Genomic DNA, 23,919 nt, shown 5'->3' with positions numbered 1-23,919 from the left:
CGCTCTGGCGTTCCCTCCCACAGCTCCTGCCCTATTCCCTCCGCGCCAAGCGCCCAGGCCCCGCCCCTCCCTGATGTCAGGGGCCCGTTTGCTTTGCCATTGGCTGTTGGCCGTAGAGGCGTCACTCACGCTCCCTAGACCACTGCTCGCTCTCCCGCAATCTGCTTGCCAACACCCCACCTCATCACTTTCCCATTGGTTCTCCTCGGTCAGCCAATCATCGGGCTGACACCTCCCCCTCCCCTGACCGACCAAAGGGAAACTGCTGGGCAATTGGCCGTGAGAAAAGCTAAGGGGAAGAAGCCCTTCTCCCTCACCTTTCAACGTTTTATCCAATGGGAAAAGTACCAATGGTCCTCCTTTTATTTTTAATTGAATTAGAGGATAGAGGGAGGATAAATGGTGATGGAAGGAGACTTGGCTTGGGGTGAACACACAATACAATATACAGATAATGTATTGTAAAGTTGTACCCCTAAAACCTATATAATTTTATTAACCCATGTTACCAGTGGTTCTTAGGACCAGAAAACGAACGCAGGCACGGAGCACGACGTGCTCAAATCAAATTGGAGAGCCTAGCTGTCGTTCATTCTCCCTCCCCTCCCCTCCCCTCCCCTCCCCTCCCCTCCCCTCCCCTCCCATTTCCCTTCAGGAACTACGCAGTTTTAAAAAACTGCCCGTGTCCCTTCCGCAATCCTCGGCTTTTGCCCTGCAGCAAACTCTGATGAGGTCCCTGGGGGCTCAGGGGGCTCTAAATGAGCCTGCACTTTAGAAACCTAGGGCCTTTGGTTTGAGGCCAGGTTTTGACGTGGCGTTTTCCATCTCTGCAAAATGGCTCTAGAAATAATAATCACGCAAAAAAAAAAAAAAAAGGTAACTTCCTATGCGTCATTAAAATGTGATTCAGTTCGTATGCTAGATTTTTCTAGAACTTTGTCTTCATCTACCCAATACTTCTTCCCCTCCTTTCCCCTCTCCCTGTACCCAGTCTATACTGTATTAATTGTATTTCAAACATTATTTTGGCCAGATGGACAGTCTCGGTGAGGCATGGTGGTGGGGTTCTGGCTTTGGTTGGGATTCAAATCATGGGTCTCTTCCTCGCTTTATAACTCACTCTCTCTCTGAGCTTCAGTTTCACCTCCTCTAGGTGAGGCGTTCTTAAAGTGTAGGAAACTGCCCATTGCAGCCTTGTTGTAGCAGAGAACTGGAGGCAACCTAGAGACCCATCACCAGGGGAATGGATAAGGAAAATGTGATATATGTGTATAAGATGGACCACTAGAATGAGTTAGATCTGCATACGGCAACATGGCTGGATCTCTCAAAAACAGAATGTTGAGTGAAAAAAGAAACAGAACAAGATTTATAGTACAATACTGTTTATGTAAATTAAAACACATAACAATACCATATATTTTTCACAGATACACATATATGTAAATAAACACATGAATGGTTGATTGGAAGGATGTATGTTAAATACAGGAGAGTGGGTGCCTGTGTGGAAGAAGGGAATGGGATCAGGGATGGGCGATGAAGGGGACAAAATAAAACAAAATAAAGAATAAAAGGGCTTCGCATGGATCAGTGATGATATAGTGTGCCAAGAACTGAGGAGTATGGTCAACTCAATTCTGTGCACCTGAGAGAATAAGTAAATAAATAATAAGGTAATCAAGTGCCCAGGCAACAGGCTGGCTGGGTAGACTCCCAGGCTTGGGTTCCCTCCTCCTCTGACATCCCTCCCTCTGAATTTAGCCAAAGTTTACCCAAGTCCCAGCTGTGTAAAGTAGGCCCTTCAGAAGATCTCCCATCCCAGACTGAACAGTCCTTCCAGAAGCCATTTCTTTGTGGGGGGCGTTTCCTAAGTCTATATGTTCTCCCCAAGTCCGATCCCTAATTCCCAATCCCCATTCTCCATGGTGGTCCAGTTTCAGGAACACCTTGTTTAGGTTTTGGAGAAGAGATTGATTCAGGAGTCAAAAGCGGGGGCTCCAGGCTTTGGGAAGAGATGGGTTCTCAAGTATTCTATCTGCCATGTTCAGAGTCTGGACCGAGGGAGGAAGATATGATGAGATGGGAGTCTCCCTCTTGCTACATACATGCATACAGTTTTCAAGTGCCATCTCTCCAACCACTCTACTTCCTGCTGCAGGCACATACTCTGGTTTGTCTCCTCTCAATTAGGTGCATACATGTATGTGTGTGTGCATGCCATATGTCTCCACATACAGGCATTTACTCACATGTGTGTACCAGGCAGGGGTGCCTCCCCACACAAAGTCACACAGACACACTGTCTCACTCGATCATACCTCTCCACATGTGGTCATGCAGACAGGACACAGACACACAGACACACAAACAGACACACACACATACACACAGTCAGAAAGAGAAAACATCCAATATAGCATTGTTCATTTCAGTTTTCCATTTACAAAATCCAATGGTGAATCCAGGCAGTTAGAAAAAAGAAATGGAGGAAAACCCTCCTGAATGCACCCTATCTATCCCCACCCCTGTGGTCCCCCCACCCCACCCCCTGGAAAAGGCACCCCCATCACTATCACTGAGAGAACAGGTAACCCCCCACCCCCAGCCTCTCAGCCACTCTGGCCTGCCTTTCCAGGGCAACTCCACAGCCAGGCTCATTAATGTCTCTCTTGCCTAGAGTGCCCTCCCCATTCTCCTGGGGGTCAAGGCTTCCCCAGTTCTGGGGCCATGTTGGGGTAGGGTGGGAACTTAGGACAAGGGTTTCAGTAGGCAAGGGAAGGGAGGATGGATAAATACAGATCTGCCCTTCCCCCAGGAAATGAGAAGGGGACAGAGAACCTGGGCAAGACCAGGCCAAGGAGTGCCACCAGTTCAGATCCCCAGTCCACAAGAACTGGCCTTGGTGTGATCCCAGAGTGGACTCTGCCCTGGGAGGAAAGCTTGGGAATCACCCACCTGGGGAATCTGGCTACAGTCGGTTTCACTTTGGGAGGAGGTGAGGATGGAGGGAGGAAAGTTGGGAGCTGAGGGCCCAGAAGACCAAGGGTTACCACAGAGGGGCTTGAGGCCCCTGAGGCTTAAGGAGGACAAAAAGAGGTCAGATAGGAATGGACTCAAATCCACAGTACCTTGGAGCTTATCAACTATGAGATACCAAGGCCCCAAAAGAAATTTCATCTTTGGGAGAGTAGCGTGAACTCAGAAGACAATTCTGGGTTTGAATTCCACTCTGATGCCAGGTTCTGGGATCCAGCTACTCTGGGGAGTTCGGCTCTCTCCCTACACTTTCCTGGGGGGCTGCTCCCGCCTATATGGTACCCACATCAGCCCTAGTGGGGCTAGAGTAGATTTCCATCCTCAGAAAGAAGAGTTGGGGCCTGGGGATCCAGGAGGCAGCTCGAGAGAATGCAGCCAAGCTCACATATCTTCAGCTCCAGGTGTGCAGCTCACATCCCGCTCTTCACCTAGCCTGGGCCCATGCTGGGGGCCCTTATCCCTCCCCCCCGGCTTCTCAAACTGGTGCTCAAGAAACACTTTGGATGTCTGGACATAGTGGGAAGCAAGAAGAGACTGGGCTTGGGACCAGGGTTAGCCTAAAACAACATTGCACACAACATAGCAATTAAACATCCCTGCTCCCTGGGGACCCTGCACCCCCTTTGGTCCCACTTACCAACAGATCCATTTCTCCCTAAACATCCATGCCTTGCTAAAGGACTTGGCAGGGGAGGGTACATGGGAGCAGAGGGGGCCAGAAGAGCTCTAAAAGTCTATTTTACAGGATAAATTTCCCCATTCTGGACAATGTCAGAAGGAGAGACATTAAAGCAAGAAAGCCTGACTCCTCAGCTGTTAGTAGAAAAACCTGCATTTTCACTTTTGTTTTCTTTTTCTGAATTGGAGGGAGAGAGGGAAAGAGAGAGAGAGAGATTTTGATTGATTGTAGAAGTGGAAAAAGAGGCAGCAGAGACAGGCCCTAGAACTAGGAACACCCCTTTCCAAGTCTCCCACGGCTGGGGAGGTGTTGGCAAAGGTGCCTAGATTCTGGGTGGTTTGAGGGGCTAGAGCTGGAGCCCAGAAAGAAAGGCTCCTGTACAGGGCCCTACCCCTCCCCTTCTGTCGGCCCCATCATGGTGGCCATGACCTACTCCCTGTCTGTCTGCCTACCAGCCTGCTTCACATGACACAGTAGGGTTCTCTGGGAGCCGGGGCACCTCCTGTGCCCCAGCAGGGGGCGTGAGTCCTCAGGCACTTCTTGAGGTCCTTGTTGAGCAGGAAGCAGACGATCGGGTTGACGGCAGCCTGGGCGAAGCTCATCCAAACAGCAGTGGCCAGGTAACGGTGGGGCACAGCGCAGGCTTTAACAAACACTCGCCAGTAGCAGGCCACGATGTAAGGTGACCAGAGGAGCAGGAAGAGCAGTGTGATCGCGTAGAACATGCGGCCCAGCTGCTTTTCACCCTTGACCTCGTCCATGCCCAACAGCCGCCGGCTGGCTGCATGCCCATTCTGCCGTATACCTAGCAGGGTTGGTGGCATGGGCCCACGGCCAAAGCCAGCGATCCAGTTGGCAGCAGCCTGGCCAGTGGCCCCAGGACCATGGAATGTCCAGTTCTGGCTGATGGCTGGCACCATCTGCACTGGCTTCATCTTGCGGTGACGATATTCAAAGAGGAGCAGTTTGCCATAGACAGCATGTGTGGCTGCCATGAGCACAGCCAACATAAGCATGAAACCCAGTGTGTCATTGGCCTTGAAGTAGCGATGCTCAAAGATGCACTGGTCCTCCTCGCGGATAAACTTGTAGGTGCCCACATCGAAGACAGGTGGGAAGGCCATGGCCACAGATAGGGTCCAGGCCATGCAGATGACGGCTGCACATGTCCAGAGTGTCATGCGTTTGGCGTAGAAGCGGTGGTGGGCAATGGCCATGTAGCGGGTGACGCTGATGCAGAACAGCATGAAGGCCGCATGGAAGCAAAAGAGCACAGCCATAAAGGCCACAATCTTGCAACTGAGCGCACTGAAAGTCCATGAGGAGCCGTGGCGCACAGAAGCCAGTACAAATGGGAAGCAGACGGCAGAGCGGATGCCGTCGGCCAGGCACAGGTCCAGCAGAAAGTAGTAAGGAGCCTTGTGCAGGGCACGCTCCTTGAGCACCAGCAGCGACAAGATGGCGTTGCCCGCCAGGCTCACGCACATGATCAGTCCCAGCAGCACCAGCTTTACATAAGCCGATGCTGATGGTGGGGACAGTGCGCCGCTCACCTCCTCGGGCTCTCCAGTGGTGTTGGCCATAATGAGGGGCAGGGGCTACTCCCAACCCTATGAAGTCAGCCAGTCCGGTACTGAATGGGGGACTCCATCAGTTGTCCTGCTGGGGCGCACCTGCAAACGGGGGTAATGGAGGAGACACAGACATAGAGAAATGAGGGCAAAAGAGAGGCAGAGAGAAAAAACAGACAGAGGCGCAGAGACAAAGTGAGAAAGGATAGACAAAATAGGTAGAAAATGGCAACAAAGACATAGGTGGATAAAAAATTGAGACAGAAATGGAGGGGACGGAAGAGTAAAAAGAGATAAAGAAAGAGACAGAACCAGAGACAAGGAAAGGGGAAAAGAAAGAGAGAGAGGGAGAGAGACAGGGAGATATGAAAGAGGAGGAGTGGGGAGGAGGAGGAGAGAGGGAAGGGGAAAAAGAGAAACAAGAAAAAGACAGGGAGAAACACATGGAAAGTTTAAAAAGTGACAAAGAAACAGAAAGGGCAGTGTTAGTGTGACTGTGAAGCCCACACCCCCACCCCCCCTACTTACTCCCTGGCTGGTATCAGGCCCTGCCCCTGGCCCACTGCTGCTTCTACCCTCTCCTCGCTGAGTGGGCACACGTCATCTCCTTAGATGTCTTCAGTGACCTGTTTCCTACATTGGTGGATCTGTGAGGCAAGGATGTTGGTGTGGCTCTTTTCCCTTTGTGTAAAGCCCTAAAGTTGTGTCCTTCAAACTTTTCTGACTACCACCCATAGTAAGATTTTACATCACAACCTGGTACACATACACACACGTGCAACACAGATGAATCAAAAGTTTCGTAAAATAGTACAGAGTCTATGTCTAATACCCCCATTAGTTTCTATTCTATTTCATGTTTTTTTTTGTTAATGCTGGGAGCCACTCATTAAATAAGTTTCTTTATTCATGATCAGGAATGTGCTTAGCCTGCTAAAGGAACAGTGGGAAAACCAGTGTGGTTGGAATAGGGCAGGCGAGGGAGACTGGGGTAGAAGGTAAGGTCACAGAGATGTCCAGGGCCCAGTCATGTAGGACTGTGGGCCATGACAACGACTTTGGTTTTTAAGTGGGATGGAGAGGAGTGTGCAAATATAAAGATGTAGGTCTGCTTGTGTATATTCATTCATTGAAAAGCCATTTACTGAATATTTACCATTCCAGGCACTGGGGATACAGCTGCAAACCAGACAAAGATCCCTGCCTTTGTGGAGCTGACATCCTAGATAATAGAGATGATACATATGAAGGGATGTATAGTAGGTCAGATGATGATAAGTTCCTAAAAATAAAAAGGGAAGAAAGGGGGATAGGAAGTTAAGGGTGGGGAGATGCAATTTTAGATGAGGTGGACAGGGAAGGCTTCATGGAGGCATCATCTGAGCAAAGACCTGAAGGAGGTGAGAGTCAGCTATGTGTGTTCCTAGGGGAAGAGCAGTCCAAGCAGAAGGAACAGCCAGAGCAAAGGCCCTCAGGCGGGACCCCACAGGGTGCATTTGAAGAAGTGCAAGAAGGCCACTGTGGGTAGAAGAGAGTGAAAGGAAAGCGGTGGGAGGTGAGGTCAGAAAGTGGCAAGGCCAGATCATGCAGGCCATGGTAAGAACTCCGACTCTTACTCTGAGTGAGATGGGAGCCATGGGAGTGGTTGTGAGCAGAGACAAGATGTGATATAACTCAAGACTGAAAAGGATCCCACTTGCTGCTGTGAGGGGTACAAACCTTGGAGGCAAATGGGGAAGTGGGGAGACTACTTAGGAGGCTCTTGCAGTAATCCAGGTGAAAAATAATAGCACAACCATGCCCTTTGCCTTGCTTTCTTTCTTTTCCTAGAGTTTATCTCTTTTAACGCACTGTATTAATTTACTTTTAAAATTTGCTTTATTGCTTGCCTCTCCCTATAAGAACAAAAGCTCCATGGGGCAGGGCTCATGGACTCATGCATTCTCGTCTATAAGAGCGGTGCATAGCAAATGGCAAACCCACAGTCCAAAGGTGTCAATCAATTGATTGAGGGACCATATAGGCTGGTGGCTCAGGGAGGATTGCCTGGAGGTAGGATTTGTTGAAAGAGCAGCCTGGGCAGTGCATGAGTGGGAGGGAACAGGAAACACTTAGCAGGAAACAGGAAGAATCCTGGTGCGTGCAGGATGGGAGAGAGAGTGTGAGGTGGGAAAAGGTAACAGGGCAGGTACCAGAGGGAAGGTGGCCAGGCAGAAGCTGGAGAAGATCAGAACTACCGTGGGGGCTGGGATGGGCTTGAGGTTGGAGGAGGAAGGGCTTGAGTGGGTGTCTTTCTAACTGCCTCTGTCCCAGGAAAATGTCTCCCATCTGCACTGTTTTCCAGCTCAATGCAACCTGGCCTGCCACAGCCACCCGGGGCCAGGCTTTTTTGATGGTACCCTGAAGGCTCAGAGCCAGTGCCAACAGGCCACAAGAAAGTATTGGGACAGGGGCTCAGGAGAAGTGGGGTTGACAGGCTCCTTTCAGCTGGGCCTCAAGGCCTGATAGCTCACATAGAACTGTGGACCAGCCCACAGACAGCTGGGTATGTGTAAATGTGTATGCGCGCACGCGCGCGCACACACACTCTTTTAGCCTTGAGAGGAAGCAGGGGTGAGAGTTATAGAGACAGAGAGAAATTGAATCTAAGAGAGAGTCAAAGAGACACACAGAGTAACAGAGAAGAAAAAGAGACAGGAGCAGAGAAACAGAGAAGACAGAAATAGAGCAGGGGTGGGGAGAGACAGAGACATAGAAAGGAGAGATAGCCTTACATACAGAAAGGGATAGAAGTAGACAGAAAGGGGAAGAGGAGAAAAAGAGAGTGAGAAAAAAGAGATGGAGACACAGAGAAATGGAGAGAGTGGGAGAGACAGAGAAGGGAGAGAAAAAAATAGAGACAGAGAGAGAGGGAGACAGGGGGAGAGATAGATAGGTGGATATTGAAATAGATAGATAGAAGGAGAGGGATAATACCAGGAAGGAAAGAAAGATGTAGAGAAACAGAGATGAGGGTGGGGTGGAGACAGACGCAGAGAGAGGAAGAAATAGATAAAGATAGAGAGAGGGGGACAGAGAGACACACTAAGACCAAGAAGGTGGATAATGTGTAGTCCAGAGTCTCAGGAAAAACAAACACTAAGAAAAAACAATCACAGCAAACAAAACCCTGGTGTTTCCTGGAAAGCTAGGGCAATTGTATGAATAATAGAGGAGGGTTCTTCTGAGCACATACTGGCAGCCACAGCCTGGGTCCCTCATGCCCAGATGCCCTAGACACAGATACACAGACACCTACACACTCACACAGACACATAACCTACAGCAATGGCACCCGTGGATTGCAACCAGCTCACACATAGGGACATTGTGTGTGGTATGTGTGTGATATGCCTGCGCGTGCGCACACACACGGAAGGTATACTGTGTATGCTGCCTCAGTCACACAGGTAAAGTGTACCTTGCCAGTGCTTCATCATCAAGAAAGGCATTACTGCCCCCTACGGGACATTTTGGAAATTTGTAGGTGCATTTTTGGTTGTCATAATGCTGGGATGCAGGATGTCTTTCTAGTATTTAAGGGGCCAAGGAGAGGATACTGGTCATCCAGCGATGTGCGGGGCAGCCCCACACAGCCAACATATGTCCTGCATTCCCTAAGACTTCGGACTTGTAATGAACTGAACCTAAAATCTACCTCTATTTCACAGACAAATACAATTTTCCTCCTGCTTTTAATTCACAGTAGGTCCTTGATAATATTTCATTCAATGTCGCTTGGTTATAATTTTGACAAGATACCTTAGGAACTTAACTCTTGTTTGTATCAATTAGCCTAATGTAGAGCTGGTTTCATTATACATCGTTTTACCACAGTTTCAAGAACCTATTGACGACATTAACTGAGGACTTACTGTATCCTGAATTATCCAGGAATGTGGCTGTTAAGTCCACAAGAGACTGTACTTTGTTTTGTGGAGCACTTTCCTTAAGCTGTTCACTATTTCAGACATATCTCAGCCCTAGACTTTCCTACACTTCCTGCAAGGGGCGGCTTCTGATTTTTTTCCCCTTCTCTTTAACCCACATCTACTCATTCTGTTACATGATACTAATTACTTCATTGAATCTCCTGGGTAGTGTCATGGCCAAGCATTTACATTTGAAATACAAGTTATTTTCTTTTAAATCACTTTCCTTTTGTTTCTTTTTTCTTTGTAAGAGTGAATACAATGTGGCTATTGTATAAAATGCTGTATGGATTTTCTTTTGAAATTATATGTGCAGAGAGGTTATATTATTTAAGAACTTTGTGTCCAGATAATAAGGCAGTGTTACAAAATAAGTTACATAAAAGTGGGTGTTGGGTATAAGAGGGCTGAGAATTATATACACAGACAGACACACTCACATATATACATGTTCAATAGTTCATAAACCCACAATTATAATTCCCCCAACACACACACACACACACACTAGCAAACTCTCAAATCTTGATAAATATACACCTGCAAACCTACTCACTGTTACTCACATATAGACTCATATATCCCCTTTGTCTCATTATACCTGATTATTCAAATCTTCTCACATATTCACACAAACTCTTGCAATACACATATATAAACAGTGACATAGTTATATTATCACATATACAAGTAACTGTTACACACAGTAACACACAGATTCAAAGTCACTTAAATAGGCCAGTATGCTCACATGCACTTGAACCCTGCAACACACATACATACAAACACAAAGAAAAAATGGCCATGTATACAGACATACACAGACATGTACACTCAAACTTGTTCACAACACACAGATACTCTTACATGATGTATACATCCTGCAACAGGTATACACAAAGAGACAGTCCTGTGCATGTGTAGAGACCAGCCAAAGCCTGCACACACAGATGGAAACATTAGAAGAGCTGCCCAGCTGGTGGGCACCTGCCACAGCCAAAGACCTGAGCAAGATGCGGGGCTGGCTCTAGGAGGCCATGTAAAAAGAGACGTTGTTAGTGTTTGGGTCTCTTCCTGTTGAAACATGCCAGATCTTTTTCTGATTATTATTCTGATTGTCACTCATTCATCATCAGTGAGTGTTTTTTTTGTTTCCCTGTAAATGTACAATGTTTGTTTTTTAAAAATTTGATCTCATTTTTATTTTTCCACAACGTTTCTTCTCACAGAAATATAAGGGTTGTATGATTGTTGCTGTTATTACTATTATATAGTATTAGGTATTCCTTAGAGGAATGTAATTAGTTTGTTAATTTCCTTGATTGTTGCCTCTTTATAAAAGAAACTTTTTTCGAGAATATTTGGAACAGATAAAAAGTAGAAAGAATCCTGTAATGAATCTCAGTGCATCTATTGTCCAGATTCACTAGTGATCAACTCATAGGGTCTTATTTCACCTATAACCTCACATACTTCCCCTACTTCCAGAATATTCTGAAGCATATCTATTATACCATTTCATACATAAGCATTTCAGTATTTCTAAAAGACAAGAACACTTTAAAACGTTATAATAATGTCATTTTTATTATTTCTTAGATTATTTACTGATTTACTTGCTATTCGTTTTTAATACTAACAATTAGTGAAGTATAATTCTTGGTGGGATTTCATAACTAATCATTTTCTTTTTTCTTGGGTAAAAATATTTGCCAATAAATGAATGAAGCTTAACTGTAGTTGAATTCAATTGATTCACTGAAGAGAATGTTAGGCTTTTATGGTTCTTTTGGAGTGCTGCTTTGTTAAGCATGCAGAAGGCCTAAAATCTGTTTATTGGAAAACTGTTTTCAGAAGTCACAAAGGTCTGCTGACCTCTTCAATTTCTTATACTCAGTATATTTAATTTTAATTTAAGATATTTTCTCCATCATCATGGGCTTTTTATGTTGTAAAATCAAGAAACTCACAAGAAAAACACAGTAGTTTCCTGTTCCAGAAAAAATCTAGAATGTCCCTAATTTAAGCAATTTAATGAAGATTGTCCCAATTTTGGATTCAGCTGCCCAATTAGTCCTTTCTTCCTCAGCCTAAATATCTGATTTGTGTGGGAAAGTTATCAAAAAAACTCATTTCCCAATAGGCTATGTTGGTCAACTAACCACAGAACACTATCACACAGAGAAAGATTTGGACTTTTTAAAGCAACTGGAAGTGCAAATTAAGAAACAAGGCTTGTTTATGAGATGGGTTAGAACATTTTTAGATAGAGCTCAATCAGCTAGTGACAGGGTTGCACGATTAACAAGCTAAGATGCCCCTCCCAGTAGAATCTCACATGTGAGCAGTCTGCCAGGAAACTGTCCACATTACATTTGAAACCAATGAGGTAAAAATAATAGGAGAGCGGCCACTTTCAATTACTGTTATTAGGAGACAGTGTGAGCAGGTCAAAGGACATCAAGATGACATTAACCCAGAAGACTGTTGAATCAAAGAGTTTTCATTTTACATTGATGCATCTCTGAATGTTAATTAACTTGCCTGGTTCATAGGATTAGTCAGAAGTCCTGAAAATAAATGCAAGAAGCACTAAAATAAACTAAGATTGAAATATTCAAAGTGATACATGAATATTTTGAAACATTGTGGAAACTCTGCATAAGTCTGTGGACTGATGCTGCTGTTGTGATGGCAGGAAGTTTACACTTGGAATTTGTTCTGAAAAATACCAAGATTCATTCACTGAGGAGCCCTTACCTTAAGAAAGCTTGCCCGTAGGTCTAATCTCCACAGTTAATGATCCTAGGTGAATTTAATTAAATTCAAAGCACTACCAACCCACGTGTCAATTTTTTGTGAAGCATTGGGATCAGTACACCATTCTCTATTGCTTTAAACCTAAGCATATAAAGATTTTGTAAAAGGTTTATGAGCTAAAAGAAAAATTTCAGTATTTCTTTGTGAATGATTTTCATTTTCCAGATTTGATGCTTACTGGTTTCAACAAATGGCTCTTTGAGCACATGAATAAAATTGCATAAAAATTTTTAAAGACACTCAAAAATATATAAGGGTATACTGACAAGGTTTATGGATTCGAAGCCAAACCTCAACTTAAAAGAAATGAGGTCAAGTATGTCTCTCTGGGTGATGTTTAGTTGGCATTAAAAGTTGAATACTAAAAAAAGATGTATTAAGATGAAGAGAGCAATGTGTGCATGTACTTAGGGGAAAGGCTACATCATTATTTTGAAATATTCAAAATGGACATTTTCTGTTGGATTCAAAATTCATGAGCATTTGTTACAAGAAATTTAAACATCACATTTGACTGAAACAAAAGAAACCTTTTCCTTTTAGATTTAAAAAAGGATCCCACCTTTGAAACGCAAAATTCAAAGACTGTGAATTATCCAGTTTTGCTCATTGATGAGAAAGGAGTTTTAACCAATTAAAAACATATTCTTTGACCGTTTGCTGCCATCTACTTACACAAGCAGATTCTTGTTGATGGTGACTACCAAGAGATAGAAGAGATCATGTAGCTATTTTGAGCATAAAAGCTGGGTCTCTGCTTGGCCACGGCAAGAACAAGTGAGTTATAAAAGGGAGGTGAAAAGGGGAGGCATGAACAGTTATTCCACTTCTTTAGAAAGGCTGGCATAGTGTGGAAGCACTAGCCATATTCAACACTAGAAACTGTCATCTGATGCTTCAGTTACACCCAAATGTGCTTGATGGTTCCAAAATTCATGCTTTTGAGATGAGCTTTGCAGCTACGTTTCATACATTCAAGCTAATTACTGAGGACATTGGGGCAAACTGTGCCTGAGCATCCTCCATGGAATGATCTTACCTATTGGTTTGGCCAAAAAGTCCATATGGTTTTTTTCCATAAAATAAAAGACATATTTTTCATTTTCACCAATAACTTTATTGATTTGGATATTTTGAGTATGTCAGCTATCTCCCACATGGTATAACATTGATTGTTCTCAACTAATGTTTCAATTTGGTTGCTTTCAACTTGAACTGGTCTACTCAACCGTGGAGCATCATCTGGCAAGAAATCTCCAGCACGAAACTTCGCAAACCAATTGTGACATGTTCCATCAGTCACAGCCACTTCTCCATACACTGCACAAATCTTTTTTTTTTTCATTTCAGTTGCGTTTTTTACATTTTTTGAAATAATAAAGTATAATATGCCAAAAATGTTGCATATTTTCTTCCATCTTCAATATTAAAATGGCTACACCAAAAATTCACTAATTTTGATGTTTTTTTAAAAATGCACACTGATGTCCTGGCTGGTGTGGCTAGGTGGACTGAGTGCTGGCCTGCGAACCAAAGGGTCAGCAGTTCAATTCCCGGTTCAATTCCTGGTGCAGGCACACGCCTGGGTTGCCTACCTGGTCCCTGTTTGGGGGCATGCGAGAGGCAACCTATTGATGTTTCTCTCACACATCAAGGTTTCTCTCCCTCTCTTCCTCCCTCCCTTCCCTCTCTAAAAATAAATAAATAAAATCTTTTTAAAAAATGCACACTGAGCCCTGGCTGGTGTGGCTCAGTGGACCAAGTGCCGGTCTGCAAACCAAAGGGTTGCCAGTTCGATTCCCAATCAGGGCACATGCCTGGGTTGCAGGCCAGGTCCCCAGTAGAGGGTGCGCGAGAGGCAACCACACATTGATGTTTCCCTCTCTTTCTCCCTCCCTTCCCCCTCTCTAAAAATAAATAAATAAAATATAAAAAATGCACACTGATATGACAGCTGTCACAATACAATCAAACAAAATTGTTTCAAGTGAAGTTAAAGACAACTAAGCATTACTAGAGCCATTTCACGGAGAAAAACAAATGAACTTTTTGGCCAACCCAATATTTGCTTTATCTGTTGTTTTTTTAAAACCAAGAAACATGATAATTTGATAGAAGATCTATGCTTAGCACCGAATGATTTACCAAATCATGACTAAAATTACCATAAATGAATTAAATGACCATAAAAATAAATCAAGGCAGTCATGACCAAAGTCTCAGAAGAATTGGGTATCAATGATGACTACTACAAATCGGCATGAGGGAGTAAAAATCTATAGTTCCAGAAGAGTGCTCAAGTGTGTTAAGAAAAATTTTCATATTAAAGTTATATATAAATTTTATAATTCTCCTAAAACTTTGCATTTTTGTTTTTCTTACCAATTTGCATAATATAAAGAAAATGTAAGGAATTTCTTTTCATCAAACTCCAGTACCTCTACATCCTTTTCAGTTTACTCCAGTGTGCCATACACATATTTCACATTCTCTGTGTGCTGAGTTATGAATGTCCTAACACATTCACATCTAGTCACATTGCATAGATACACTAGCATACACAGAGAGGTACGTGCACACAGGCACATATATACATGGAGATTTGAGTTTGTATTCAACATTCAGACTTACATCAGCTGATAAGTGCAACTAAGTGCTCATACACATACATACACACACACTCCTCTTCTACTTAGAAACAGACATGTGTAGGTGCCCACCTACCAGCAAGTTACACAGATATACAAAACACACACACAGGCACCCATCTACAGAAATACAGGCCTAGGCAGAGACACATTCACCATTCACATGGACACTTGCAGACACATACACCTACAGACCAAATTGTATGGTCCTGCAGACTGTCAGACACAATCATGAATGCACAAAACTGACATTCAGACACGAGCAAGTCCTGCTCACATTCTACAGATCTAGGCATTCCTCCACCCTAGACTCTTACACTAAGAGATTAAAACCCACTATCTTATACAAACCCTGCCCTACCACACATGCACATACACACAGTATATAAATCTGCCCTGGCATACATTCACACAGTACAGACATGCTTGCACATAGAGGCACATCGCTCAGGCTCACTGCTACACACACAGAGGCAGGCAGGCATGTGGAGTCGTGCAGACTCATGCATTTACATCCACATAACCACTGATGCTTATAAACACAGACAGACACAAACCCTCCGACGCACACACTTTTTCACACCTACACATACACTCACACAACACAGATACACATATCCTAGTACATGGCCAGATAAGCACAAATCATTTACACACACACACACCCACCCCACATCATCACATATAAACGTGGATACCAACATTCTTACATTTCCAGACACTCACAACAGAGATTCACAAGCATACATTTACATCCTGACCACTACAAACCTGTTTACATCTTCCAATAAAAACACACTCTTACACTTGCACACACACATATGCAAACAGACCAGCAATGCAGGTAATACCCACACTGACATGGACACAGTACTACCACAGATACAGGTGTGTGTACTCACAGACCTAGATGTCTGCACACTGGGAAATACACACTCAGGACCAATGCCCTCCATCAACCTCCTACACACACACTTCCTGCCTCATACATCCATGGTTTTACATGCACACTGGGAACACATAGAAGTACAAACCAAGTTTTATGTACAAATATACTCTCACATACACACAAGACATGCTCATTCTGTCATACATTCATATAGATACAGATGTAGCAAATATGCACATGGGAACAACCCCATTCACTTACAGGTGAACACATAATGTTACACATCAGCACATGTAATAATTATAGTGCTGGATAACACCTTATATGGCACAGAAGACTCATTCATTATGAGCCAGGTATTGTCCTAAGCACTTTTCAAATATTAACTCACCCAATCCTCACCCTCTGAGATAGGTTATATTATTACCCTTACTTAAAAATAAGAAACTGGAACTTAATTGAGGTTAGGTGACCTGCATAAAGCCACACAGCTAGGAAATGGCAGGACTAGGATTCAAATCCAGAGTCTGGCTCCACAGACCTCACAGATCCAACTTACTCACATGTAGAAATACATTTACCTCATGCACATATACAGATACACAGCATTCTAGCACAAGCACATGCATACACAAGCCATGTATTGACACACTCAGGTACAGGTAGCCACACACACATATGCGCACATGGATATGCTTGCTAACACTCCAGCAAAGGTATATATGCCATACAAAAGATTATATAGATATTCATACACACCCAGATATACCCACACTATCAAACACAGAAAAGACTCAGCTATACCACCTACACACCATCCAGGTAAGTCCACACTCACATACAGATACACCCACATTCTCAGATACATTCGCCACCCAAATACACCACACTCAGAATCACTAACCAGATATGCTCACATGCACACACACACACACACACACCCAGATACACTCATATTCACACACCCTGTACAGATTCACTTATACACTCTCTCTTTCATACATACCCACATAATCCTCTCTCTTTCTCATATACCATCCAGAGAGAACCCCACGCATCCTACTTAGATAGACCCACTCTCATACACCTGACCCAGATAGGTGCCTATTCTCTTTCTCACACATACCATTCAGATATACCCACTTTCACACGCATATGCAATACTGATACAGCCACACCCTCTCACGCACATCACATCTAAACACACCCATCCTGTTACACACACACACACACACACACACACACACACACACCCTCAAATACACCTACAGTTACAGGCACTCCACCCAGATGCAGCCACACTTATGTGAACTCCCAACTCAGTACACCCACACTCTCACATACAACATTAAGATACAAATTCATCCCTTTATCCCAGAGCCCTCATATCGAAGCACACCTACAGCCTCTCTCACACAGTATCAAGACATACCCAAAATGACACCACACTTACACATACCCCACCCAGATACTCACACTCAAAAATTCCTAACCCAAATACAGCCACACAGATCCCCACCTACATATAATTTAGAGACACCCACTCACACAAATCCTATCCATATACAGCCACACTTTCTCTGGCATTTTCTTTCTGCCTGTCTCTCTCTCACACATACACATACACATCCATACCCCAAACACAGCTCCAGTCACTTGGCCGCATCCAGATTCACCTACCCTTTCACACATACACCACCCAGATTCATCCCATGTGGATCATTTAGACATACTCACCCACACACACATAATCTAGATACACTCTACTACCATCTAGATACATATTCATTCACACATATATCCCACTGCAATATATCCAACTCACACATGCCATCCAGGTGCACCTCCCCAGTCACCCACCGCCCAGATACATCCAGTGCTCTCAACCCCTCCACATCACCCAAATGTGCTCACACTCCAAACACAAACTTACCACCTAGATATGCCCTTAAACTCTCTTTCACACACCCCGTCCAGTTATACACACACTCAAATACATACCCAAGTGCATACATGCCAAGATACAAAACCAAAGTTCCCATGGCACACCATCCAGATATACGTTAGTACACACTCTGTTATCCAAATACACCTGTGCTCTCAACCATCCGTCATCCAGATACACTCGCATTCAAACACATTCCACCCAAAATGCACCCACATACTGTCCTACACACAGCCTAGATGTACCCCACACACCATGCAGATACATATATACCTTGCACACACATTATCCAAGATATACCCACTCACACTCCAATACACTCACACTCGCCCCCAACCCAATTAAACCCACACCCCATCATCCATATACACTTACACACTCCTCCCACTAGACACATCTGTGCCTTCATACCCTCGCCACACTCAGAAACACTTACTCTCTTTTACACATACACACAATCCAGATCCTCCTTCTCTCTTAATCACCATCATCTAGAATACAGATGCAGTCCACATACACAATGCAGATACACCATACAAGTACTCTCTCAATACACCCCCACACACTATCCACAGTACTCTCCAATTATATATACATTCACATACACCCCCACCCTCACCAAGATGTGCCCCAACTCCCTTTCTGATACACACACACACACACACACACCATCTAGATATACTCCATCATACATTTCCATTGCCTAGATAAATTTATGTTCTCACCCACCTACACACCATTCAGATATGCTCACACCTGAATGCCCCCCACATCAATACACCCATACTCTCTCATACACATACTCTACCCAGAAACACCCACACCCTCTTACACAGACAACACAGATACATCCACATTATCAAACATACACAACATCCAGCTACCCACCACTCTCTTGCATCATCCAGATACACCCATGCTCACATACTCCACAAATATATACATCCTCACACATATTTCCACCCTGCCACACCCAATCTCTTATTCATACCATCCTCTACCCAAAAAGGCTGATGCTCTCATAGTACTAACTCACAAACACACCATTTACATACATCCACGTTCACACTCATCCTTCCCAAATATAGGTTTCCCCACTATCCAAAAGTAGAGATTATTATTAAACCTTTTGTAAGCTGAAATGGTGTAAAGTGAAGAGTATCCCCTGCTTTCTGAAAATTTGTTATGTCACTTTGCTTTTATGAAAAATGTAGGTCTTTTGTAAAAGGGAAATGGCTTAATGAGAACTTTTGGAAAGCAGGGTATACATGTACAGCCAAATGTCTCACATATACACTCTACTCAGAAACACCAAAGCTCTCTCTTACATACACAGCACCCAGATACTTTTTCTTTCCCTCTCCTTCTATTTTCCTGCTCCATACAGATATACCTTCACTTATACATACACATTCACATCTAGATTTCTGCCTGAGTGGCATAATTTGGGTGCTCTTTGTGAAAATCATTCACAACCCCAGACACCATACAATGCCACTTTGTCCGGGGCCTTTGATGGTGGGGTGATGAGAAGGGAGGTTTTTGTGTTTCAAGAAATCCTCTTCTAAAGAGGTCACAGACCGCCTTCCCTAGTAGGGCATCAGTCTTGATTGGTTCCTGCTTCTTGAGTGTGAATGATGACAGGAATTATCCTGAGACAACCCATTAAAACTCAGCATGTAGTCAAGGCCAGGGAGGCCCCAGAAGGGGGTCATGGATTGCTCAGGTGTTACAGCTTGCCATCCTGTGGGATGTCTACACAGTTAGAACCATATATGGTCTAGCAGAGTGCCACTGACTCTCAGTCATGTACATAAATACATGCTTGGATACACAAAGCATCACATAGACTTGTAAGTACCCTCCCTTATCACCCCCTTAGTGGCAGAGATTATATGCACAGGCTCAAGGCCGAGTATCTCTCTCTCACACACATACCATCAGAGAAGAACATGTACAAATATCTCCACTTATCCCTACACATAGATTTACAGCAATGCACACTCACACTGCACTTGATCTCACATGTGCATATCCATTTACTCTCAAACATAGACATACATGCATGGCAGACATTCACATGACTTAATGCCCATCAAGGACACACATTCACTCACAAATACAGGTGTACATACAGGCATACTTACACATGCCCATAGATAGGCAGACGCTGTATTACACCCAACGAGACAATGAATAAACATGACACACCGAAGTGAGCACCCAAATTTATACACACACACACCCCCAGATATGACCACATAACCATATTCTCACACAGTCACACATGAGTATACTCAAACATATAAATCCCCAGAAGTGTACATGCTTGTCAATGAGATGATGTATTCATATACAGACATTCTAGCACACATAGACTTACACACACAATTGAGCATGTACACCTGTGGCATATTCACATGCATATAGACTTATACAGCATTCATTACTCTATGCACACAATCAGATGTGGAGACATAAATATACTTCAAAACACACACAATCACAAATGTGCATACTGTGTATGTCCCCACATGTTCATACATCCACATGAGAGGTATGCAAATAAAAGAAGATCCATTTACACTTGGACACAAAGGTATGTTTGCACACATGCACACATGGAAGGACCGTCACATATTCTCACATACTTGTACACCTGCACAAGAAGAATTTATAACACTCATCACAGACACACACATGCAAAGATATCCTCATACACACACAAACACAATTACAGGCCAATAGTGGTGCACACAGATATTTATTTACACTGTTCCATAACATACATTCCAGAACAAACAATGGAGTATAAACAACACACCTATGCAAATAATTATAACTGTACAAACTGGTACATTCACGTATCTGTACATTCAGACAGGCGCACACACAGGCATATTCACATACACACATTTAGATGTGTGTGAACACACAGGAAATATACAGACATGTTCAAATGCACACACAGCCAGACATTCAGTCACTCACATAGCCACACTCACACTTAGAAATTCAAACAAAACATTTGAGACATGTGCACCCAAACATTATGAAATGTAGTTATTCATGCTACCATAATCAGACATGCACTCACACATAATAGTGTATCCACAAAAAATTAGACATATACACAAATGCACCCCATTCACCTATGCACACAGGCTTTTGTGCACATATATACAGACATACATCTCCCCAAGCCCTACTCATATACATAATCAAATGTGCACATATAAGCATATCCAAAAAATATATGTTAATGCACAAAAAAGGATTTACACACTCTTCCTTATGCACACAATTAGTTCTCTTTCTACTAGTATGACCACCTACACTAACATTTCCTTAATCAGATGTGAACCCATAGGTCTATCTACAGACAAAATGTACTCAAATATGTACACACAGCCATACACATAATTAAAAATGCTGGAAAATCCACATGGACATTCACACATAGGCTTACTCATACATATACATGACAGACACACCCACACAGAAGCATGTTCACACACACCCTGCCATACGGTCACAGACACACACACACATGCCCTTAGACTCACAAACACACCATTTAGATGCACCTACACTCATATGCACGAATGGGCGCACACAGATGTACACAATCAGATACAAGTAGGCATTCACCTAATTGGATATGCATAGCCAGGCATTCTGAAATCCTCACATTCACACACCTACAACCACACATGAACACTGAAAGATAAATTGATACCACATACACATACAACCAGACATTCAACAGGCCTATTGGCTCACAGAAACACACCCTCACTTAAATTCAGAATCAAATATGCCCATTTACTCATCCATACAGACATGCAAAGTCATAGCCACTCTTCTATACACATACAGAAGCCTATCCAAACACCCACACACTTGCACACACTATCATGTAGCCTGCTCACACAGATTCATGCATATGCACAGTGCCCATGAACTGACACACAAACACAAACAGACTACATATACAGCCACATGTTTTCAGTTGCACATATGCACCCATGCTGAGGGCCAGATGCCTCTGGACCACAGGCTGGGTCCTTTCTCTTCTACACCAAGTACTTCTTTAGAGAACCTACTCTATAACACAAAGTCCCAACCCTCTCTGTCCCCACATAGGGGGTTTTCTGGACCTCCGTCTTTTCCATCTTCCTCCTCCCCAGCCTTGAGGACCCTTCTCCATTACCCACAGCCACCAACCCATTACCCAGTGCTTCACCACATCTCCACATCAAGAAACCAGCCCGCAGACCTTACGGTTTCCCCAGCTCAGGCTCTACGTTAGCAACTCCCCAGGACCTCTTCCTCAGAGGTCTGGCTGCTATATGGGCCACACCCCAGCTCTACCCAAAGCCCTGCTATCTCAGAAGCTACAGCCTTGTCTACAGGCCCTGCCAACCACTGACCAAAGGCCACTCTTGCCAAGTCTCCCCTCAACAGGGAGATGCATACATCACCAGGGCCAGGAATACTGCAGGCTGCAATCCAGGTCTCTGCTAAATTGGCGGGGGGGGGGGGGCTAAAGTCTGTCTGTGTGTGTGTCTGTGCACTCACATGCGTGCGTGCACAGACAGGGTGACAGGGAAAAGTGCAAGTAAAGAAGCATGGAGTTGGGTGAGGGCAGGAGGCTCTGCCCACAGCCACCACTTATTACTCCCTACAAATGAGCAGTTATAACACAGAGCTTATCCTGCCTCCACTCCACTACTCAGCCTCCCTATTTGCCTACATGCTGCCCTCCCAAGATCTCTGCCAAGACCCTGGAGAAGAGCGGTCAGTCCCTCCCACAAATAATCAATAACAATATAAATCATGAATAATCAGCAACAATATTGATCATGAGCTTTGCTGGCATCGATTCAGGACCATTTCTATACACACCCTTTATTTCCATGCACCAACTCATTTAGTCACTACACATACCCATGACGGAAGGGTCACTAGTCTCTCTGACAGATGGGAAAACTGAGGTTTAGTAAGTGGCTCAGTTTCACTGAAGTTGCAGAGCTAGTAGTTGGGGGAAGTGTCCCTGGAGACTCCATGTTCTCCATGTACCAGGCCTTTTGCCCCTGCAGGCATAGAGGCCACAGACCACTGTGCACAGGCTGTAAGATCTGGGGTCTCAGACACAACATGGTGTCTGAAACACAGATAGACAGCCTTGTGATAGAGGGTGGGGTCCACACTGTGGGGATAATCATGTTGTGTCCGGCCTCTGCAGGGTGATGAGTTGTATGGTCCTTGTCACCACAGAGCCATCAGGCAGCCTAGGGCCTGGAAATGGTCCCCACCCCCACTTCACCTTCCTTTTAGCCTTACAGTGGCCTCCTCACCCTATCTTGGAATCACGGAAATATCTTCAGGTTTGAGTGAGCATAAGTCTGCTACCTGTGGGGAAAGACAGGGGAGGGAGGGGAGAAAGGGAGGGAGGGAGGGAGGAAAAGAGGGAGGGAGGGAGGGGAGAAGGAACGAAGGAGTAGGGGGTGGTCTGGGCTGGGAGCAGCTTCTCTGTCATGTCTACCCACCTGCCTGGTCACACACACACAGATACAGACAGACAGACACACACCCTGCATGCAAGCCAAGGAAACTGGAGGAGAGTGGAGGAGGAGGGAGGGAGAGGAGGCAGCTGCAGGAGGCTGAGCCTGCCCAGGGTGCAGGCATTGTGAGGAGAACACGACAGGCTCCCAGGCATGCCTTCCACAGCTAGCACACAAGGAAATATTAATACAGCCTCTTGCCCAAACGCGACCATAATGATAAAAACAGACCCCGTACAGGGGAAACAGGTGGTGGTTCCCTTTCTCATGGGACATTTGGGATTGGGAAAGGTGGGGATGGCTAGAGGACTCTCAGGGCTTGGGTGCCCAAGTAGCCCTTGTGATGGAGCGGAGAGACAGTGAGAGACTAACAGACAGAGAGAAAGAGAGAGCGTGGCAGTGATGGAGACTCTGAAATCTGTATAGAAAGACCGAAGAGAACTCCCAGCCCCCATCTTTGGTGGAGGGATGCTGACTACTTACCTGGGCTCTCTCAGCAGGGCAGTCTCGGAATCCAGGGAGGGGGCTCAAGCTCTCTCACCAAGGATAAATCACAGCACAGGCCACATTGTGGGACCCTCGGTGATCTGGCGGCCAGTGACACTCCTGCTTCTGTTGCCGTGGATACAGCTGGGCTGGTCTAAATCGCAGACATCAGGGGAAGCAGGCAGGGGAGGGGTGCACTGGGCAGGGGTGGGGGTGTTGGGAAACACCAGATGGGCAGCACACAGCCTTGAGGTGCCCAGCTAGATGGCAGGTGGGGGTCCGGGCAGGTGCTTCCCCCACTACA

At 44.7% G+C, this 23,919-nt stretch overlaps 1 protein-coding gene across 3 annotated transcripts; it reads right to left on the bottom strand.

Annotated features, from left to right (window-relative positions):
• Positions 1–3,267: 3,267 nt before the first annotated feature.
• GPR173 (G protein-coupled receptor 173) lies at positions 3,268–23,842 on the bottom strand. 3 transcript variants are annotated; one of them, XM_054565685.1, is made up of 3 exons: positions 23,613–23,842; positions 6,446–6,511; positions 3,268–5,391 (listed from the first exon to the last, which is right to left on the bottom strand). In XM_054565685.1, exon 3 carries the CDS (start codon positions 5,299–5,301, stop codon positions 4,180–4,182), a length of 1,122 nt encoding a protein of 373 aa, XP_054421660.1. In that variant the 5' UTR covers positions 5,302–5,391; positions 6,446–6,511; positions 23,613–23,842; the 3' UTR covers positions 3,268–4,179. The 3 variants fall into 3 exon arrangements, with proteins under 3 accessions (XP_054421660.1, XP_054421662.1, XP_054421661.1); XM_054565687.1 differs by lacking the exon at positions 6,446–6,511; XM_054565686.1 differs by lacking the exon at positions 23,613–23,842 and having other exon boundaries at positions 6,446–6,542.
• Between the last annotated feature and the right edge of the window lie 77 nt (positions 23,843–23,919).

Source organism: Pteronotus mesoamericanus, unplaced genomic scaffold, assembly GCF_021234165.1.
Source record: "Pteronotus mesoamericanus isolate MK-2021 breed Mesoamerican mustached bat unplaced genomic scaffold, CSHL_Meso_final contig_166, whole genome shotgun sequence".
NCBI lineage: Eukaryota > Metazoa > Chordata > Mammalia > Chiroptera > Mormoopidae > Pteronotus > Pteronotus mesoamericanus.
The sequence above is the reverse complement of the archived record's forward strand: the minus strand, read 5'-3'. Positions and strand labels throughout refer to the sequence as shown.

What these genes read in the sequence shown, in the direction of transcription:
- GPR173 (XM_054565685.1), bottom strand. Translation starts at nt 5,301, where the DNA reads ATGGCCAACACCACTGGAGAGCCCGAGGAGGTGAGCGGCGCACTGTCC.